Source organism: Macaca thibetana, chromosome X (genome assembly GCF_024542745.1).
Source record: "Macaca thibetana thibetana isolate TM-01 chromosome X, ASM2454274v1, whole genome shotgun sequence".
Classification (NCBI taxonomy): Eukaryota; Metazoa; Chordata; class Mammalia; order Primates; family Cercopithecidae; genus Macaca; species Macaca thibetana.
Genome location: NC_065598.1, coordinates 53,248,839 through 53,270,504, shown reverse-complemented (window position 1 = coordinate 53,270,504; position 21,666 = coordinate 53,248,839). Strand labels below are relative to the sequence as shown.

General features: G+C 39.9%; 3 protein-coding genes across 26 annotated transcripts in view; 1 reads left to right on the top strand and 2 right to left on the bottom strand.

Moving 5' to 3' along the window:
• TSR2 (TSR2 ribosome maturation factor) overlaps nt 1–21,666 on the bottom strand; it is a 1,158,091-nt gene that overhangs the window by 604,564 nt on the left and 531,861 nt on the right. The gene's annotated exons all lie outside the window — the stretch shown is intronic.
• Nucleotides 1–21,666, top strand: part of HUWE1 (HECT, UBA and WWE domain containing E3 ubiquitin protein ligase 1) — a 650,778-nt gene that overhangs the window by 340,250 nt on the left and 288,862 nt on the right. The window lies entirely within an intron of this gene.
• On the bottom strand, nt 9,962–10,396 carry LOC126946587 (28S ribosomal protein S18c, mitochondrial-like). Its single transcript, XM_050777122.1, has 2 exons — nt 10,239–10,396; nt 9,962–10,154 (listed from the first exon to the last, which is right to left on the bottom strand). The coding sequence occupies exons 1-2, from the start codon at nt 10,382–10,384 to the stop codon at nt 9,962–9,964; spliced, it is 339 nt and encodes a 112-aa protein (XP_050633079.1). The 5' UTR covers nt 10,385–10,396.

The following is a 21,666-nucleotide window of genomic DNA, read 5'->3' as shown; positions in this document are numbered from 1 at the left end:
CATGGGCAACAAGAGTGAAACCCCGTCTCAAAAAAAAAAAAAAGAAAGAAAGAAAAAAAATAAATAAACCTACCAAGATTGAATCAGGAAGAAATAGGAAACTGAAACAAACCAAGAACAAGTAATGAGATTACGCTAGTAATAAAAAAAGTCTCCCCAAAACAACAACAACAAAAAAGACCAGGACCAGATGTCTTTACTGCCAAATTCTACCTAATATACAGAGAAGAACTAACACCAAAGCTCCTCAAACTATTCCAAAAAACGGAAGACAAGAGAATTTTCCATCTCATTCTACAAGGCCAGCATTACCCTGATACCAAAACCAGACAAGGATGCAACAACAACAAATAAAAGACTACAGACCAATATCCCTGATGAACATAGAAGCAAAAATGCTCAAGAAAATACTATCAAACTGAATCCAACAGAACATTAAAAATATAACGCACCATGATCAATTGAGTTTTATCCCAGGGATGCAAGGGCGATTTAACAGATGCATATCACAGCAACAGAATGAAGCACCAAAACTATAAGATCATCTCAATAGAAAAAGCATTTGATACAATCCATTGTTATTTCATGATAATAACTCTCAAGAAACTAGGAATAGAAGGAACATATCTCAACATAATAAAGGCCATGTATGACAAACCAACAGATAACATCACACTGAATGGAGAAAAGCTGAAATCCTTTTCTCTAAGAAATGGAACAAGACAAGTATGCCCACTTTCACCACTCCTATTCAACATAGTACTGGAAGTCCTAGCCAGCGTAATAACAGAAGGGAAAGAAGTAAAAAGCATCCAAATTGGAAAAGAGGAGGTCAAATTGTCCTTCTTTGCATGTGACATAATCTTATACATAGAAAAACCCAAGGAAAGTCACCGACACAAAATTAACTAACAAAAATCAGTAGCATTTCCATACACCAATGCAACCAGCCGAGGAAGAAATCAAGAAGGCAATCCCATTTAAAATAGGTACAAAAATACCTAGGAATAAATTTATCCAAGGAGGTGAAAGACCTCTACAAGGAAAACTGCAAAACAGTAATAAAAGAAATAGAAGAGGACAGAAATAAATGGAAAGATATCCCATGCTCTTGGATTGGAAGAATTAATATCGTTAAAATGACCATACTATCCAAAGCAATCTACAGATTTAATGCAATCTCTATCAAAATACTAAAGTCATTTTTTTCATAGAAATAGAAAAAACATTTCTAAAATTTGTACGGAATCACAAAAGACCCCAAATAGCCAAGGAAATCCCAAGAAAAAAGAACAAAGCTGAAGGCATTATGCTACTTGACCTCAACATACATTACAAGGCTATATTACCCCAAACAGCATGGTATTGGTGTAAAAACAGACACACTGACTAATGGAGCAGAATAGAGAACACAGAAATAAATCCACATATTTACAGTCAATTGATTTTCAACAAAGGTTCCAAGAACATACATTGGGGAAAGAACACTCTTCTCTTCAATGAAGGTGCTGGGAAAATTGGATATCCATATGCAGAAGGATAAAACTGCACCCCTATCTTTCACCTTATAAAAAATTAACTTAAGACAGATTAAATACTTAAACATAAGACCTGAAACTCTATAACCACTAGAAGCAGCCATAGGAGGAAAACTTCAGGACATTGGTCTAGACACAGATGTTATGACCAAGATCTCAAAAGCCTGGGAAACAAAAACAAAAATAGACAAACGGGACTATATTAAACTAAAAAGCTACTGCAGGCCGGGTGCGGTGGCTCACACCTGTAATCCCAGCACTTTGCGAGGCCGAGGCGGGGGCTCACGAGGTCATGAGTTTGAGACCAGCCTGGCCAATATGGTGAAACCCCGTCTCTACTAAAAATGCAAAAATTAGCCTGGCGTGGTGGCGCACATCTGTACTCCCAGCTACTCAGGAGGCTGCGGCAGGAGAATCGCTTGAATCCAGGAGATGGAGGTTGCGGTGAGCCAAGATTGCGCCACTGCACTCCAGCATGGGTGACAGAGTGAGACTGTTTCAAAAAAAAAAAAAAAGAAAGAAAGCTTCTACATAGCAAAGGAAACAATAAACAGAGTGAAGAGACAAACTGTTAAATGGGAGAAAATATTTGCAAACTATTTATCTGACAAGGACTAATATCGAGAATATACAAGAAACAGAAACCATTTAAAAATAACAAAAAATAAATAATCCCATTAAAAAGTGGGCAAAAGACATGCATAGACATTTTTTAAAAGAAGACATACAAATGGCCAATAATTATATGTAAAAAATGCTCAACATCGCTAATTTTATATGTAATTTTACATGTAAAAAATGCTTAACATCACTAATCATCAGGGAAATGCAAATTAATCTTACCCCAGTTAGAATGGCAAAAAACAACAAATGGTAGCGAAGATGTGAAGAACAGGAAAATTTTTTTTTTTGTTTTGAAATGGAGTCTCACTCTGTTGCCCAGGCTGGAGTGCAGTGGCGCAATCTCGACTCACTGCAACCTCTGCCTCCTGGATTCAAGCAATTCTCCTGCCTCAGCCTCCCAAGTAGCTGGATTACAGGCGCCCGCCACTACACCTGGCTAATTTTTTTGTATTTTTATAGAGACAGGGTTTTACCATGTTGGCCAGGCTGGTCTTGAACTCTTGACCTCAGGTGATCCACCTGCCTCGGCCTCCCAAAGTGCTGGGATTACAGGCGTGAGCCACTGTGCCCAGCCTGGAAATTTTTATACACTGTTGGTGGAAATGTAAATTAATACAGCCACTATGAAAACCAGCATGGAGATCTCTCAAAAAACTAAAAATAGAACTAAGATATGATCCAGCAATCCCACTACTGGGTATTTATCCAAAGGAAATTAAATTAGCATATTAAAGAATACCTGCAGCCCCATGTTTATTGCAGGACTGCTTACAACAGCAAAGATATAGACTCAAGGTAAGTGTCCATCAACAGAGGAATGGATAAAGAAAATGTGGCATATATACACAATATAATATTATTTGGCCATAAAAAAATGAAATGATGTCATTTATAGCAACTTGGATGGTACTGGACGTCATTATGCTTAGTGAAATAAACCAGGCATCAAAATACAAACATCACATGTTCTCACCCATATGTGGGAGCTAAAAAAGTTGATCTGGAGGTAGAAAGTAAAATGATATATATTAGAGGTTGGGAAGGATATGTGTTCGGGAGATGAACAGAAAGGCTGGTTAATGGGTACAAACATACAGTTACATAGAAGGAATAAGTTCCAATGTTCAATAACAGAGTATGATGACTACAGTTAACAACGATGTATATTTCAAAATAGCTAGAAGAGAGGATTTGTAATGTCCCCAACACATAGAAATGATAAATACTTGAGGTGATGCATACCCTAAATACTCCAACTTGATCATTACACATACATGCATGTAACAAAATATCACATGTACCTCATAAATATGTACAAATATTATGTATCAGTAAAAATTTGAAAATTAAACAACACACTCCAAATAATCCATGGGTAAAGAAATAAATCATAAGGGAAATTAGAAAACTGTTTTGAACAAAATGAAAATGAAATACACAACAAATTAAATTTTATGGGATTTAGTTAAAATAGTGCTTAGATGGAAATGTATGCTTGTAAATGTTTCTATGAGAAAAGTAAGATCTAGGAGTGATGTCAGCAAAGTGGCAGAATAGGAAGTCCCAGCCCTGATCCCACCACAGAAACAGCAATTTAACAATATAGAGACCAAAATACCTTTATTAGTAATTCAGAATCCAGTTAAGAAATTGTCGTTCTTCAAAAAAGCACAAAATCAGTAACAGCCACATTGAAACAGGTAAGAAGAGAAATTTCACTTTACCTGCATAAGCCACCCCCTTACACTGGCCCAGCTCAGTGCTGAGAGAGATGGTCTCAGCCCACGACTTCTCCTTCAGGAGGAGGAGATAGTGGAGCATGCATCCCTAGTATTTTGAGGCACTACCTGAGGGATCCGTTTCTGTCCTATCTCAACCAATCTCCAGTATGAGATTTCTGAGGGAACTGGCATAGTTTGAACACCTGGGGGCAGCCAAGAAGAAAGATAAAAGGTAGACAGCATACTGCAGCCAGCACAGTTCTGTAGGATCAGGAGAAGGAACAGGACCCCGAGACGTCTTCTTCAGGAGGGAGGGAGAGGTGTGGAGCATGCATCATCCAATGTTACAGCCTTTCAGCGTACTGCCCTAGGAAAAAGAAGGTAGCTTACTGTTGCCAGTAGGACTCTATGAGATTGGGAGAATGTGTATAACCATGAGCATGCACATCCATAGAAAAGGTTTGAGAGGCTCTCAAAGGATTAGTAACCAGAATATATAAGGAACTCAAATAATAACAACAGCAAAAAAAATAATAATAATAATACAATTAAAATATGGGCAAATGATCTGAATTGACATTTCTCAAACGAAGATACACAAATGGCCAAAAGGTATATGAAAAAATGCCCAACGTCACTAATCAGAGAAATGCAGATAAAACCACAATGAAACTTCGTCTCACCCCAGTTAAAATAGTTATTATCAAAAAGACAAATTAGAATATGTGGAAGAAGGCAAAAAAAAGAAAACAAAAGCAAAAAGACAAAAAATAACAAATGTGGATAAGGATGTGGAGAAAAGGGAACTCTTATACATTGTTGGTGGGAATGTAAAGTAGTACAGTCATTATGGAAAAAAAGTGTGGAAGTTTCTCAAAAAACTAAAAATAGAACTACCATATAATCCACAAATCCCACTGCTGGGTATTTATCCAAAAGAAAGTAAATCAATATATCGAAGAGATCTCTGCAACCTCATGTTTATTACAGCACTGTTCACAGTAGCCACAATTCGTAATCAACCTAAATGTCGATCAGCAGATGAGTGGATAAAGAAAATGTGGTACATATACGCAGTGGAATACTATTCAACTATGAAAATGAATGAAATTCTGTCATTCATGGCAACCTGGATGAACCTGGAGGATAGGATATAATGTTAAGTGAGATAAGTCAGGTACAGAAAGATAAATGCAGAAATTCTCACTCATATGTGGGAGCTAAAAAAATTCAGCTTATGGAAGTAGAAGGTAGAATCATGGTCATTAAAAGCTGGAAAGGGGAGGGAGGAAGGTAGGGTAGGGAAAAGCTAGTTAACAGATACAAAATTATGGCTAGATGGGAGGAATAAGTTATAGTGTTCTATAGCACTATAGGGTGAATATAGTTTACAATAATTTATTGTAGATGTTTTAAAGCTAGAAAAGAGAATTTTTAATGTTCCCAACACAAAGAAATGATAAACGATTGAGGTGATGGCTATCCTAATGAACCTGGTTTAATAATTACACATTGTATTCACGTATCAAAGTACTACACTGTGCCACATAAATATGTATAATTATTATGTGTCAACTAAAAATAAAATAAAAAAAATAAACACGTGATTTAAGGCCACCCCCTAAAAAAATTAAAACTAAAAATAGAATTACTATATGATACACCAATCCCACTACTGGGTATGTGCCCAAAGGAACTGAAATCAGTATGCCAAAAAGATGTCTGCACTCTGATGTTCATTGCAGCATTATTCACAACAGCCAAGACATGGAAAAACCTAAATGACCATAAAAGGATGAATAAATTTTAACAATGTCATATATACATATATGTCTCACATATAATATAAATATCATATATATATATTAACATTGTTAAAACATTGTTGTCGTACCTGTAAGATGTTGTATGTAAGCCTCATGGTAACCACAAAACAGACATATATATATGTCTCATATATATATATATACACACACACAATTGAACACTATTCACCCTTAAAAGAACAGGAAATTCTATTTGTAACAACTTGAATGAATGAATAAACCTAGAGAACATTATGTTAAGTGAAATAAGCCAGGCACAGACAGACAGAAACCATATGATCTCACTTTTATCTGGACTCTAAAAGAGCTTAAGTCCTAGAAGTAGAGAGTAGAATGGTGGTTAGCAGAGGCTGGGGAGAAAGGGGTGGGAATGGACAGGCAAAGGGGAGATGTTGGTCAATGGTTACAATGTTACAGTTAGATTAATAAGTTCTGGTGTACCATTGCACAGCACAGGAACTATAGTTAATACTAATGTATATTTCAGAATAGCTAAAAGAGAAGATTTAAAAATGTTCTTTCAGCCAAGCATGGTGGCTCAGGCCTGTAATCCCAGTGCTTTGAGAGGCTGAGGTGGGAGGATCACTTGAGTTGAGGACTTTGAGACCAGCCTGGGCAACATAGTTAGACCCTGTCTCTATCAATCAATCAATATTCTTCCCACAAAGAAATAATAAATATTTGATGTGATGTATATACTAATTAATTCCACGTGTATACATGTATCAAAACATTACATTGTACCCCATAAGTACATACAATTATTATTGGAAATTAAAAATAAAATAAAACTTTTTTAAAAAGCCATACAAAAGCACAGTTGCAAATGATATGGTGTAACCATGAAGTGCTGGCAGAAAGACTATCTCAGTGTGCAATAATCTGAAATATGATCAGTGTTTTTAAAGCTTAAAAACATAATAGCTACAATAATTTGTTAAGGGATAGACAATATAAAAGATGTAAATTGTATCATTGTACACATAAAATGAGTGCAGGGTGGAGTTAAAGTTTACAGTTGTTTAATGTGATCAGAGTCAAGTTGTTATCAGCTCAAACTAGCTTGTCGTATCTGTAAGATGTTTTATGTAAGCCTCATGGTAACCACAAAACAGAAACCTATAGTAGACATACAATGATAAAAAGTAAGTAATCAAAGTATACTACTAGAGAAAATAATCTAATCATAAAGAAAGACAGCAAGAGAAAGAAAAGAACAAAGGCTCTATAAAATAACCAGAAAGGCGAGGCGCGGTGGCTCATGCCTGTAATCCCAGCACTTTGGGAGGCCAAGGCAGGCAGATCACTTGAGGTCAGGAGTTTGAGACCAGCCTGGCCAACATGGCAAAATTCAGTCTCTACTAAAAATACAAAAATTAGCCGGGCCTGGTGGCACATACCTGTAATCCCAGCTACTCAGGAGGCTGAGGCAGGAGAATCGCTTGAACCTGGGAGGCGGAGGTTGCAGTGAGCTGAGATAGTGCCATTGCACTCCAGTCTGGGTAACAAGAGTGAAATTCCGTCTAAGAAAAAAACAAAAACAAAAGCAAAAAACAGAAAAACAACAAAATAGCAGCAGAAGTTCTTATCTATCAATAATTATCTTGATTAAATTCTCCAATCAAAAGGCATAGAGTGACAGAATGAATAAAAAACAAGACCCAACTATGTGCTCCCTAGAAGAGACTCACTTAACCTTTAAGGTCACACATGGATTGAAAGTGAAAGGATGGGATGCAAATGAAAACCAAAAGAGAACAGGGGTAGTGATACTTATTTAAGACAAAATAAACTTTAGGTCAAAAACTAAAACAAGACTGATATGGTTTGGATCTGGGTCCCCACCAAATCTCATGTTGAATTGTAATCCCTAATGTTGGAGGTGCGGCCTAATGGGAGGTTTTTGGATCATGGCAGAGGATTTCTCATGAATGGTTTTGCACCATCCCTCTTGATACTGTCCTTGTGATAGTGAGTGGGTTCTCGTGAGATCTGGTTGTTTAAAAGTGTGTGGCACCTCTGGCCCTTTCTCTCTTGCTCCTGCTCTGGCCATGTGACATTACTGCTCTTCCTTAGCCTTTTGCCATGATTGTAAGTTTCCTGAGGTCTCCCCAGAAGCCAAGCAGATGCCAGCAGCATGCATCCTGTACAGCCTGCAGAATTGTGAGCCAATTAAACCTCTTTTCTTTATAATTACCCAGTCTCAGGCATTTCTGTATAGCAATGTGAGAATGGACTAATACAGAGACTAAGAGTGTCATTATATAATGATAAAGCAAACAATTTATCAAGAAGATATAACAATTATAAATATATATGCATACAACATTGGAGCACCTACATATATAAAGCAAATGTTAATAGATTCAAACACAGACTGTAATATAATAATATTAGGAAACTTAAATACCCTACTTTCAACAATGGACAGATCATCAAGTCAGGAAATTAATAAGGGAATATTAGACTTGAAATACACTTTAGACCAAATGGACATAGCAGACATATAAAAAACATTCCATTCAATGGCAACAGAATACACATTCTTCTCAAGAGCACACGAAACATTCTCCAGGGTACAGCATATGTTAGGTCACAAAACAAGTCTTTTTTTTTTTTTTTTTTTTGAGATGGAGTTTCGCTCTTGTTGCCCAGGCTGGAGTGCAACGGCATGATCTTGGCTCACTGCAACCTCCACCTCCCGAATTCAAGCGATTCTCCTGCCTCAGACTCATGAGTAGCTAGGATTACAGGCATGCGTCACTACACCCAGCTAATTTTTGTATTTTTAGTAGAGATGGGGGTTCCCCATGTTGGTCAGGCTGGTCTTGAACTCCTGACCTCAGGTGATCCTCCCGCTCCGGCCTCCCAAAGTGCTGGGATTACAGGTGTGAGCCACCATGCCTGGCCAAAACAAGTCTTAACAAATTTAATTAGATTGAAATACTATCAAGTGTCTTTTTCAACCAGAAAGGTATGAAACTAGGAATAAATAACAAAAAGAATTTTGGGAAATTCACAAATAAATGAAAATTAAACAACATGTTCCTAAACACAAAATTTAAAAATATCCTGAGACAAACGAAAATGGAAACAAAACATACCAAAACTTATGGGATTCAGCAAAGAGGAAATTTTATAGCAATAAACACCTACAGTCAAAAAGAAGAATGATCGGCCAGGTGCGGTGGCTCATGCCTGTAATCCCAGCACTTTGGGAGGCCAAGGCGGGTGGATCACCTGAGGTCGGGAGTTCAAGACCAGCCTGACCAACATGGAGAAACCCCGTCTCTACTAAAAATACAAAATTAGCCAGGTGTGGTGGCACATGCCTGTAATCCCAGCTACTCTGGAGGCTGAGGCAGGAGAATTGCTTGAACCTGGGAGGTTGCAGTGAGCTGAGATGACACCACTGCACTCCAGCCTGGGCAACAAGAGCGAAACTCTGTCTCAAAAAAAACAAAACAAACAAACAAGAAAACAAAAAGAAGAATGATCACAAATAAACAACCTAAAGTTATGTCTCAAGGAATTCATTCTTTTTATGGCTGAATAGTACTCCATTGTGTATAAGTACCACATTTTCTTTTTTTTGTTTGATCCTGAGTCTCACTCTGTTGCCCAGTCTGGAGTGCAGTGGCTTGATCTCTGCTCACTGCAACCTCTGCCTCCCGGGTTCAAGCAATTCTCCTGCTTCAGCCTCCCGAGTAGCTGGGATTACAGGCGCCCACCACCACGTCCGGCTAATTTTTATATTTTCAGTAGAGATTGGGTTTCACCATGTTGGCCAGGCTGGCCCCAAACCCCTGACCTCAGGTGATCCACCCACCTTAGCCTCCCAAAGTGCTAGGATTACAGGCATGAGCCACAGCGCCCGGCTCACATTTTCTTTATCCATTCATCTGTTGATGGATACTTAGGTTGTTTCCAAATCTTAGCTATTGTAAACAGTGCTGCAACAAGCATGAGAGTGCACATAACTCTTTGATATACTGATTTCCTTTCTTTTGGGTATAGACCCAGCGGTAAGATTGCTGGATCATACGGCAGTTCCATTTTTAGTTTTATCGAAAAACCTCCAAACTATTCTCCTTAGTGGTTGTACTAATTTACATTCCCACCAACAGTGTATTAGTGTTCCCTTTTCTCCACATCCTCACCAGCATTTGTTATTGCCTGACTTTTGCGTAAAAGTCATTTTTTTTTTTTTTTTTACTGTAAAATAAGTTTATTGGTGGTAACGTGATAGAATTTATTCCTGATATCTGATGTTACAAACTCTAGGGTCCTTGAGATATGCAGGATCTTTGTATGTAACTGGCATAAACCCCATTATTTGAGCTCTCTTGATTGCTTTAGTTATTTCTTTCTGTTTCTTCCCAAAGACCCGTAATGTGCCTCCATAAATGCATTCAGTAAATGGAGAAACAAACTGGGACAAAAGCTATGCATTCTTATAATTTACATGCTTTCCACACAAGATACATTTCTTAAGAGGTTCTTTATAAGGGTTTTCCATTGGAGTGGGCAGGTCCTCATTGCTGGATACCTGTTTATATTGTGAACAACCCCTTCTCAAAAGCACCGTGGGAGTCCCGGGATGTGTAAGTCTGACAGCAGCCGTTACCAGGTGTGTCAACTTCTTCCTCCCTAGACCACCGCAAACAGCAACCATAGCAGTCTTGGTTCCACCTGGGTAAAAGCCATTTTAACTGAAGTGAGATAATATCTCACTATAGTTTTGATTTGCATTTTTCTGATGGTCAGTGATATTGAGCACCTTTTCATATGCCTGTTTGTCATTTGTATGTCTTCTTTTGAGAAATGCCTATTCAAATATTTTGCCCATTTTTTGATTGGAGTATTAGATTTTTTTCCAATACAGTTGTTTGAGCTCCTTATTTATTCTGGTTATTAATCAATCCCTTGTCAGATGGGTATTTAGCAAATGTATTTTTTCCATTCTGTGTCTTGTCTCTTCAGTTTCTTGATTGTTTCCTTCTGCTGTGCAGAAGTTTTTTTTTGAGACGGAGTTTCGCTCTTGTCGCCCAGGCTGGAGTGCAATGGTGTGATCTTGGCTCACTACAACCTCCGCCTACCAAGTTCAAGCGATTCTCTTGCCTCAGTCTCCCGAGTATCTGGGATTGCAGGCATGTGCCACCACATCCAGCTAATTTTATAATTTTAGTAGAGACGGGGTTTCTCCATGTTGGTCAGGCTGGTCTGGAACTTCCGATCTCAGGTGATCGCACGCCTCAGCCTCCCAAAGTGTGCGGATTACAGGTGTGAGCCACCACGCCCAGCCTTTGACCTTTTAATAATAGCCATTTTGACTGGTATTCAGTTAAAGCCCAAGGGCTCTTCTGTCAGCTTTTGGTGAATGCTGCCTGGCCTGGGTCTCACCCTTCAAGCATTGGGCTCCCTTCTGGCCCAGGGCAGGTCCAGAAATGCTGTCCAAGAGCCTAGGCCTGGACTCAGGGAACCCAAGAGTCTGTGTGTTGTTCTACCTCATTGTAGCTGAGCTGGTACCTAACCTAAAGTTTAAGGCAAAGTCTCCTTTACTTTTCCCTCTGCTTTTCTCAAACAGAAGGAGTCTTTCACCTTAGCCTTCACAGCTGGGAATGTTCTGGGTCACACCTGAAGCCAGTACACTCAGAGCTCAAGGCCCACAGCATACTCCCTGCATATTAGTGCTGGTTATTCAGGGCCTAAGGGCTCTTTAGTCAGCACATGATGAATCCTGCCAGGACTGGGTCCTTCCTTTCAAGGCATTGGGTTCCCTTTTGGCCCAGTATGTATCTAGAAATGTCATTCAGGAGTTAGGGCCTAGAATGGGGGCCTCACAACTCTGTCCAATGCCCTGTCCTACTGTGGCTGAGCTGGTAACCAAGATGCAAGACAAAGTCTTGCTTACTCTTCAGTCTCCTCTCCTTAAACAGAAGGAGGGAGTCACTTTCATTGCCTTGAGCTGCACTGCCTAGGGTTGGGGGAGGAAGGGCACAAGCACTCCCTTAGCTACCCCAGCTGGTGTCTCCCTAGTCCACTGGCTCTAAGCCCAGCCAGACACTAGGATTTGCCTAGGAATGGCAGTTCCTGTGTCCTAGACTCCATTTCAAGTTTACCTAGGACCCCAGATCACTTCAGCCATGGTGGTGAGGCTTGCTGAGAAACTCAAGTTCTGACCACTCAGATGGCTGACTTCCCTCTGGTCCAAATGCTTCCTCCATGCACAGGTGCTGGCTGAGCCTAGCACAGCTTTATTCTCTGCTACAGCAGGGCAGCACTGAGTTCAATGTAAAGTCGTCCCAGTCTGCTGCACTCTCCCTCTCCAAAGTACACAGATTCTCTCTCTGCACCACACAGACACTGCCAGAGGATGGGAGAGGTGTGGTGTTGGCAATTCCAGACTGTCTCTCCTGCCCTCTTCAATGCCTCTTTCAGAGATATGAAGCTAAATCCAGGTACTGTGATTGCTCACCTGATTTTTTGTTCTTGTGATGGTGCTTTTCTATATGTAGATAATTGTTAAAATTTGGTGTTCCAGTTGGGGTCGGGGGAAGAAATGGTCTTCCTCTGCCCTCCTAATTCAAAAAGTGTTTTTGAGAAGATAAACAAAATTGATAAACTGCCAGCTAGACTAACAAAAAAAAAAAAAAAAAAAGACCTAAATAAACAAAATCAGAAACAAAAAGGAGACATTACAATGGATACTACAGAAATATGAAACATCATAGAGTCTATTATGAACAACTATATGCTAACAAACTGAAAATCCTAGAAGAAATGGATAAATATCTGGACACAAATGACCTACCAAGATTGAGTCAAGAAGAAACAACCTGAACATACCAATAATGAGCAATGAGATTACATCAGTAATAAAAAGTCTTCTAAGAAAGAAAATCCTAGGTCTGAATAGCTTCACTGCCACATTCTACCAAACATATAAAGAAGTAATACCAGTTCTTCTCAAATGATTCTTAAAGTGTTAAACAGAATTTATTCTATGAGACTAGCATTACTCTAATTCAAAAATCAGGCATAAACACAACAAAAAAAGAAAGCTATGGGCCAATATCCATGATGAACATATAAGCAAAAACGCCCAGTAATATACAAGCAAACCAAATCCAATAACACATTAAAAAGAGAATACACCATAATCAAATGAGATTTATTCCAGAGATGCAAGGATAGTTCAACATATGCAAATCAATAAATGTGATACATAACATCAATAGAATGATGGAAAAAAATATGGTCATCTTAATAGATGCAGAAAAGCATTTAATAAAATTCAACATCCCTTAATGATAAAAATTCTGAACTAATTATGCATAGAAGGAACATACCTTCATTTATGCTAAGTGAAATAAACCAGCCATGGAATGATAAATATTACATGATCGTCCTTATATGTGGAACCAAAAAATCCAACTTACAGAAGTAGAGAGTAGAATGGTGGTTATCAGGGAGTGGATGAGAGAAGGTGGAGAATGGGGAGATGTTGATCAAAGAGTATAAGGTCTCAGTTAGAAGTAATAAGTTTTCAATATCTATTGCAAAGCATAATGACTATAGTTAATATATTGTATATTCCAAAATTGCTTTAAAAATAGATTTTAAATGTTTTCACTACAAAAATGATAAATGTACTAGGTGATGGATATGTTAATTAGCTTGATATAATCATTTCACAATGTCCATGTCCTAGTGTTCTATGGAAGTTAGAACTTGTGAGCAATGAAATTGGATATTTAGCTGATGCCATTTCTTTTCTTTTCTTTTTTTTTTTTTTGAGACAGAATCTTGCACTGTTGCCCAGGCTGGAGTGCAGTGGCGTGATCTCGGCTCATTGCAACCTCTGCCTCCCAGGTTCAGGAGATTCTCCTGCCTCAGCCTCCCAAGTAGCTGGGATTACAGGCATCCGCCACCATGCCTGGCTAATTGTATTTTTAGTAGAGACGGGGTTTCACTGTGTTGGCCAGGCTGGTCTCAAACACCTGACCTCGTGATCCACCCGCTTCAGCCTCCCAAAGTGCTGGGATTACAGGTGTGAGCCACCACACCCAGCCCATTTCTTTTTTTTTTTTTTGAAATTGACAAATAAAAATGGAAATATTTATGGAGTACATCCTGATGTTTCAAAATATGTATACATTGTGAAATGGCTACACCTAGCTAATGAATAAATGCATTGCCTCACATACTTACCATTTTTGTGTGTGGTGGGGACACTTAAAATCTACGCCTTTAGTGATTTCCAAGTATAAATACATTGCTGTTAACCATAGTCATTATGTTGTACCATAGATCTTTTGAACCTATTCTTCCTGTTTAAATGAAAATTTTTATTCTTTGAGCAATATCTCCCAATGCCCAATCACCATTCCATTCTCTCTTCCATGACTAGCTGAAGTTAATTCTAAGCAGAGTGTTGAAGGAGCAACCTGTTCCTTTCGCCTGGTTATAGTCAAATGAGAGAGGAGAGAAATGATTTAAGAATGGAATTGTTAATCAAAATGGAAGCAGAACTTAAAAATTAGGAAACTTTTCAGCCTTTCCATATTGAAAAGAAATGAGAAAGCCTGATTGGAGATAATAAGGGTATGGCCAGATTACTGTTGCTTTTTTTTTTTTTTTTTTTTTTTTTTTGAGATGGAGTCTTGCTCTTGTCGCCCAGGCCGAGTGCAGCAGTGCTATTTTAGCTCACTGCAACCTCCACCTCCCAGGTTCAAGTGATTCTGCTGGCTCAGCCTCCCTAGAAGCTGGGATTACAGCACGCGCCAACACACCAGAGTAATTTTTGTATTTTTAGTAGAGACAGGGTTTCACCATGTTGGCCAGAGTGGTCTCGAATGTCTGGCCTCAAGTGATCCACCCACCTCAGCCTCTCAAAGTGCTGGGTTTACAGGCATGAGCCACTTCACCAGGCCCGAGTTTACTGTTTGATAAGGAAATTAGTATGGCTGGCCACATCACAATGGAAACCAGGTGTTATCAATACAATGGAATAATGACCCTAAAGGCATTTCAGGGCTCCTGGAGGCGGCCTCTCCCATCACAAGCCCAGACTGAAAGGGCCTGGGGAGCAGATCTTTTTACTATCTCCATAGTTTTACCTTTTCCAGAATGTCATGTATTGAAACCTTTTGGAATTATTCTTTCCCGTTTGTTTATTTTGGTCTCTGTCTTTGATGTTGCAGTCTTTTCTCAAATGCTTGCCGATCAGTGGTTGTTAACTGATATTTAAGAATGCAGCAATAAAAATCTCTCTGTGCATGGGGACAGGGCTAGGCAACTGGTGTCTGGTTTTTTTTTTTTTTTTTGTAAGTATAATTAGGGATCTGACTATTATACTGCAGACTCTCTGAATGCCAAATGCCATGGTCTTTTCTCTAACGTTGTTCAGTTTCATTAGAGAAGAACTCTACATTTTTTGCCTAATAGGTAGACACCTGGCCGCTGTAAACTGTACACAAAGGGATGAGTTGACAGTTTTATATATAGCCTTTCAATTAAAATCCCTGTTTTCAGCCCCACATCTCACTCCCACCCTTCATCATACCTGGCATTGTCAAGACCAAGACACTCCAGGCTCCTGCAGAGAAAGAGCAACTCCTTCCTCTGAAGCATCACCTCCGTGCATACTCCAGGCTGTGGCTTCCTCCACCATGCTCCATCAGTCACCATTCCTCCATTTACTTCCTATCTTCCAGAAATTAGATGAAATCTCTCTTCTGCTGATGAACCTGCTCCCATTGTCTTCATCATTGTGTGTTTTTACCTTTTTAAAATTTTATTTATGGCTGGGTGCAGTGGCTTATGCCCATAATCCCAGCACTTTGGGAGGCCGAGGTGGGCAGATCACCTGAGGTCAGGAGTTCAAGACCAGCCTGGCCAATATGGTGAAACCCCGTCTCTACTAAAAATACAAAAATTAGCCGGGCGCGGTGGCTCAAGCCTGTAATCCCAGCACTTTGGGAGGCTGAGATGGGCGGATCACGAGGTCAGGAGATCGAGACCATCCTGGCTAACACGGTGAAACCCCGTCTCTACTAAAAAAAATACAAAACACTAGCCGGGCGAGGTGGTGGGCGCCTGTAGTCCCAGCTACTCGGGAGGCTGAGGCAGGAGAATGGCGTAAACCCGGGAGGCGGAGCTTGCAGTGAGCTGAGATCCGGCCACTGCACTCCAGCCTGGGCGACAGTGTGAGACTCCGTCTCAAAAAAAAAAAAAAAAAAAAAAAAAAAATACAAAAATTAGCTGGGCATGGAGGCTCACACCTGTAATCCCAGCTGCTCGGGAAGCTGGGGCAGCAGAATCACTTGAACCGGGAAGCGGAGGTTACAGCAAGCTGAGATCACGCCACTGCACTCCAGTCTGGGAGACAGAGCAAGACTCTGTCTCAAAAATTTAAAAAATAAGTAAATAAAAATAAATAAAATTTATTTATGATCATTTTTAGCAGGGTCTCAGGAGGAAGTGGAGATAAACACGTGGTAAATCTGTCTTCTTGACCTGGAGATCTACTAGTCTTTAACTGTTTTATTGTTTTTTTTTTCTGGTAATTATCTTCATATCTCTAAATATATACGGATTTTTCTATTTATTAACTTATTTATCAATTTTAGTCATCATCTACTGACTTCCTGTTATTTACACCACCCAAATGCCCTCCTCTCATTTCCCCAATATAGCCATGTCACTAATTACATATTCTCTATTCCTTACCTTTGTGCCTTTAACTAAGACTTATATTCTCCTTTCTGTATCTTAACTTTTGCCATCTGTACTTTTACTTTTATATTAACAAGGTTAATACTTTTTTTTTTTTTTTTTTTGAGCCTGAGTTTTGCTCTTGTTACCCAGGCTGGAGTGCAATGGTACGATCTCGGCTCACTGCAACCTTCCTCTCCTGGGTTCAAGCGATTTTCCTGCCTCAGCCTCCCAAGTAGCTGGGATTATAGGCGCCCGCCAGCACGGTCAGCTAATTGCTTTGTATTTTTAGTAGAGACAGGGTTTCACCACGTTGGCCAGGCTGGTCTCAAACTTCTGACCTCAGGTGATCCACTCACCTCAGCCTCCCAAAGTGCTGGGATTACAGGCGTGAGCCACCGCACCCGGCCCGAAGGTTAATAATTTATATCCTGCCGGGCGCGGTGGCTCAAGCCTGTAATCCCAGCACTTTGGGAGGCCAAGGCAGGTGGATCACGAGGTCAGGAGATCGAGACCATCCTGGCTAACACGGTGAAACCCCTTCTCTAATAAAAATACAAACAAAAATTAGCCGGGTGTGGTGGCGGGCGCCTGTAGTCCCAGCTACTCTGGTGGCTGAGGCAGGAGAATGGTGTGAACCCAGGAGGCGGAGCTCGCAGTGAGCCGAGATCGCGCCACTGTACTCCAGCCTGGGGGACAGAACAAGACTCCGTCTCAAAAAAAAAAAAAAAAAAAAAAATTTATATCCTGTTTGTAACCATAATTTATGTCATCCTGAGACAGGAATAATATAGGATGGTTACAGGAGAATAGAAAATTCCAGGCAGCAGTTTCACGTGAATAGCAAAAATGAAACTGTTAAAATAGCTGCATAATCTGGGACTGATAAGTATTTACCCTATTGTGATGATATAAATATTGTTGTTCCAGAAAGATCCAATTAGCATAGTATGATTATATATTTTTTTCCTTTTTTTTTTTTTTTTTTTTGAGACAAGGTCTTGCTCTGTCCCTCAGGCTGGCATGCAGTCGCACGATCACAGCTCACTGCAACCTTGATCCCTGGGGCTCAGGTGAGATCCTCCTGTCTCAGCCTCCCGAGTAGCTGGGACTACCGGGGTGTGTCACCATGCCCAGCTAATTTGTTTTTTGTATTTTTTGTAGAGACAGGGTTTCTCCATATTGCCCAGGTTGGTCTCAAACTTCTGGGCTCAAGTTACCTACCTGCCTCGGCTTACCAAAATCCTGGGATTACAGATGTGGGCCACCATGCCTGGCCTATATTTCTTTTCTTGTACAGTTTTTTTTCCCCTGGAGTTTCTAATTATCTTTCTTTTCTTCGTTGCATTGTCTGACTTTATCACCTAAAGTTATTCCAAATTCTCAAGGAAAGTATAAAATAATTTGAATCCCCCTTTTTCCCAGATGCCTTCTTCCTGGAGTCCTCCGTCCTCCTATTCCAATTTGGACTGATTGCTCTGTAGGCCTGCAGCACAGCTGTCATCCTGGGACACCTCTTCATTATTCTTCTAGGTTGGACTCTGATATACTTTGGATATTTATCTTCACCCAAATGTCATGTCGAATGCTGGAGGTGGGGCCTGGTGGGAGATGTTTCAGTCGTGGAGGCCGATCTCTCATGGTTCAGTACTATCTTTGCAATAGTGAGTGAGTTACTGGGAAATCTGGTCGATGAAAAGTATGTGGCACCCCAACCCCCCATTCTCTTTTGCTCCTGCTTTCACCATGTGACACGCCTGCTTCCCCTTTGCCTTCTGCCATAATTGTAAGCTACCTTAGGCCTCCCTAGAAGCCAATCAGATGCCAGCACCATGCTTTCTATAAAATCTGCAGAACCATGACCAACTAAACCTCTTTTCTGTATGAATTACCTAGTCTCAGGTAGTTCTTGGTAGCAATCCAAGAATGGCCTAATACAAACCCAATCTTTCTTGGACCCCATATCTTCCTCTTTCTTAGTTTACTCCCTTGTAGTGGACATTGTAGTTGTTCTGCAGCATCCGTTCCACTCCTCTCCCGCTGTGTAACAACTATGGGATGTGAGTGGGATTCACCCCACCACCAGCTCTAGGTGTAGGCCTTTATTGGTATAAACTGATCTGAGTAATTTCACCCTCCTAGCCACAGTGATGACTGGTTCAGGGATGACCCAATCACAATGAGGCTTAGGACTTTTATTCAGCTTTTGAGGGAGGAGATGACCTATCTTCCCTTGGATAAGAACAAAGAAGCATGTAGCCTGGTTGCTGCTGTTAGCCATCTTGTGAACATGCGGAAGGCCTACCTGAGGATGGAGCTGAAAAATGGAGGAGGCGGAGCCAAGAGAATCACAGAAATGGAACCATATTCCGGATCATGCCATGCCTGAAGTCTCCCCGCCCGTGGACTCTTCAGTTAAGTGAGCCAATGAATTGCATTTACTATTCAAGACAGCTTGAGTTGGGTTTTCTATTGCTTGCCCCTGAAAGCATTCTAATTTATGTTTTCAGTTTTTTCACTCTGGAAAGGGGATGGGTGCATGTTTGGTTTACATGAGGTATATTTACACTGCATTCAATGGAAACATTTTTTCAAAGTGTAAGTATGGGAGGAAGAGTATGTGTGGATGTTAGACAACCAAAGGAATGAACTCTAGTGCTCCCGAACATCCTTTCATCCTGTTTTGGGGGATTTCCCTCTAGAGTCTTGGTGAGAGGCAGGATCCCACTTCTTACTATGGAAAATGATGGTGGTCAGATACTTACTTTCCCTGACCACGAGGCAACAAGGACTGACTAATCTTTTCACGGCTTTGAATCTGGAGCCAGCAACACAAATAAACCAGAAATATTACAAAATTAACAGAAGGATGATAGATTAGGAGAATATGTTTGTGATATGCAAACCTGACAAAAGAACAATAAATAGAAAAAGAAGATAGTAGCGGCCGGGCGCGGTGGCTCAAGCCTGTAATCCCAGCACTTTGGGAGGCCGAGACGGGCGGATCACGAGGTCAGGAGATCGAGACCATCCTGGCTAACACCGTGAAACCCCATCTCTACTAAAAATACAAAAAACTAGCCGGGCGAGGTGGCGGGCGCCTGTAGTCCCAGCTACTCCGGAGGCTGAGGCAGGAGAATGGCGTAAACCCGGGAGGCGGAGCTTGCAGTGAGCTGAGATCTGGCCACTACACTCCAGCCCGGGCTACAGAGCAAGACTCCGTCTCAAAAAAAAAAAAAAAAAAAAAAAAAAAAAAAAAAAAAAAAAAAAAAAGAAAAAGAAGATAGTAAATGCAATAGGAAAATGGGCATAGGATATGAAGAATAAGTTACAGAAGGGGAAACTTGAGTTTACACAAGGGGAGATTTGAATATATTAAGAGATTTTTATCCCTACTAATAATTTGAGAAACAAAAATTAAAATAATGGTGAGAAGTCACTACAGCAATGGTAACATGTAGAAAGCCAGATGTTATCAAGGGCTGATGAGGATGTGAGGAAAAGGGCAACCGTGAGTTGGAATGTAAACTGGCACGGGTATTCCAGAGAGAGTTTGGCAGCACCCATGAAATTAAGTATGTGAATACCCTACAACCCAGCAGTCCTGCTTCTGGGCATATATTCCAGAGAAATTCTCACACAGGTCTTAAGAAAACATAGTTGAGGTTGTTCATGGCAGCACTGTTTGTGGTAGTGAGGAATTGGAAGCAATCCAGGTGTTCATCACCATGGGATGGGGTAAGTAAACTGTCGTATATTCATAGAATGGAAAATTATGAAACAATTAAAAGTAATAAGCTAGATTTACATAGAGCCACATGGATAGGTCTCCAAAACCCAGTACTGAGTGAAAAAAGTGAGAAACACTGTGATACTTGTAGCGTAATTCTCTTTATGAAAATGTAAAACAACAGTGTATTATCATGGATATACACATAAATAAACATATGAAAGGTGGGTTGAAAGTTTACATGTATTAATTACACTAAGAGGCTAAGTGTAATTAAGTTGGGCAGGAGAATGAGAGTGAGGATAGGGACTGATGGGGAAGAAGAAGAATAAAACAAATCAGGTAAAAGAGCAGCCTTCAGTGAACTGGTGATAATGTGCCGTGAATTGCAGATTATGATTAACTCAACTCTGAAGTCCACAACAAATAAACCAAAACAACAGATGTCAGGACAATTAGAGCTCCTTTGCAGTGCCATGTGCTGGTAGGATAAGGTTCACTGGTAGGAGTAGTGGGAGTACCAGTACCAGCAGCAGCCTTCTAACCAGGCTGTTTCTGCAGTGGGCCCTTAGCTGTGGTTCCTCCTGCCTATCTTCCTAGCTCCCACTCTGTGTTTTCAGCCTGATTCTCCAGACTTCTGTGAGCTAACTGATAACTTCATAATAAATCCCTTTCCTGCATAACTTAACTAGAGTCCGCTTCTGTTACTTGAATCCAAGAACCGTGACTGATGCATCATGCATTTTGTTGGAGAACATCCTTAAGTAACTTCTCTTCTTTTTCCTGTACATACCTACTTATGATAAAGTAACTTCTTAACCCATTTATGCCTGAGGTTGCATTTTTAAAATTTCTGCCATCAGACTTTGGCAATGAGCTTCAGCAGTACAATATAAATAATTCTCACATGCTTAGTGTTCCAAAAACGGAACACTAGGCATAAAACAAGGTAAATTTGGGGTTCTTTGCATGTCTGGAAATGTAGTTGTTATTTGACCTTCATAAGGACAGTTTAGCTTTAGAATTCTATGTTTAAAATATTCTTTCATCTGAGTTTTGAAGATAACGCTTTTAGTGTGCGTTGTCATCACTGTTGATTAGAACTCAGATGTTAATGTTATTGTTATTGTCATTCCTTTCTTGGCAACTTGTTTTCCCCACTTCTGAAAGCTTAACATTTTTCTTGACACCTAATGTTTTGAAATGTCACAATGACCTACTCAGAACTGGGATGTTTTTTCCATTATCTGTTTTGCTGAGCACTTTGTGGGTGGACTCTTTTTATCTGGAATTCGTGTCTCTACTCTGTGAAATCACTGTTTTATTTGTTTGATAATTTCCTTCCTTTTATTTACCCTGTTCTCTTTTCTAGAACTCCTATTAATGTATAATTATATACATTTAGTGTATATAATGTTTAATTATATACATTTATGTATAATTAAACTGTATAATTGTGTTTTTCCTCTTTTTTCCTCATATTTTCCATGTCTTTGTGGAGGTTTTTA